Raw genomic sequence first — 373 nt, forward strand, 5'->3', positions numbered from 1 at the left:
AGCAGCTTACCTCGTCTCCGGTGCGGCTCTTCGGTGCACGACCCTCTCGCTCCCGGGGTTGAGCCGGGTCACTGGATGTTGCTGAAACTCTGGAGATCATGTGCGGGTTTGGCTGCTGCTTCCCCGTCAGGTGCCACTGCCGCCGCCGCCGCCTCTGCTGCCGCTGTCCGCGGGATGCTCAGTAGCCCGCTGCCTGACCGCCGCGATCTTGTGTTCTTCGGAAGCCGTTTGCTGCTGCAGAGTTGCGCGAACTAGTCATGGTGCTGTGGGATTCCCCGCGGCAGTGCAGCAGCTGGACACTTTGCGAGGGCTTTTGCTGGCTGCTGCTGCTGCCTGTAATGCTACTTATCGTAGCCCGCCCGGTGAAGCTCGC

The 373-nt window shown here is 63.5% G+C and overlaps 1 protein-coding gene across 1 annotated transcript in view; it reads left to right on the top strand.

Annotated features, from left to right (window-relative positions):
• Window positions 1-257: 257 nt before the first annotated feature.
• TMEFF2 (transmembrane protein with EGF like and two follistatin like domains 2) overlaps window positions 258-373 on the top strand; it is a 253,932-nt gene continuing 253,816 nt past the window's right edge. The window contains exon 1 of the mRNA XM_007464955.1: window positions 258-373. Within this exon, the coding sequence (XP_007465017.1) occupies window positions 258-373 (116 nt within the window).

This window comes from Lipotes vexillifer, unplaced genomic scaffold, assembly GCF_000442215.2.
Source record: "Lipotes vexillifer unplaced genomic scaffold, Lipotes_vexillifer_v1.1 scaffold903, whole genome shotgun sequence".
In the NCBI taxonomy this organism is placed as follows: Eukaryota; Metazoa; Chordata; class Mammalia; order Artiodactyla; family Lipotidae; genus Lipotes; species Lipotes vexillifer.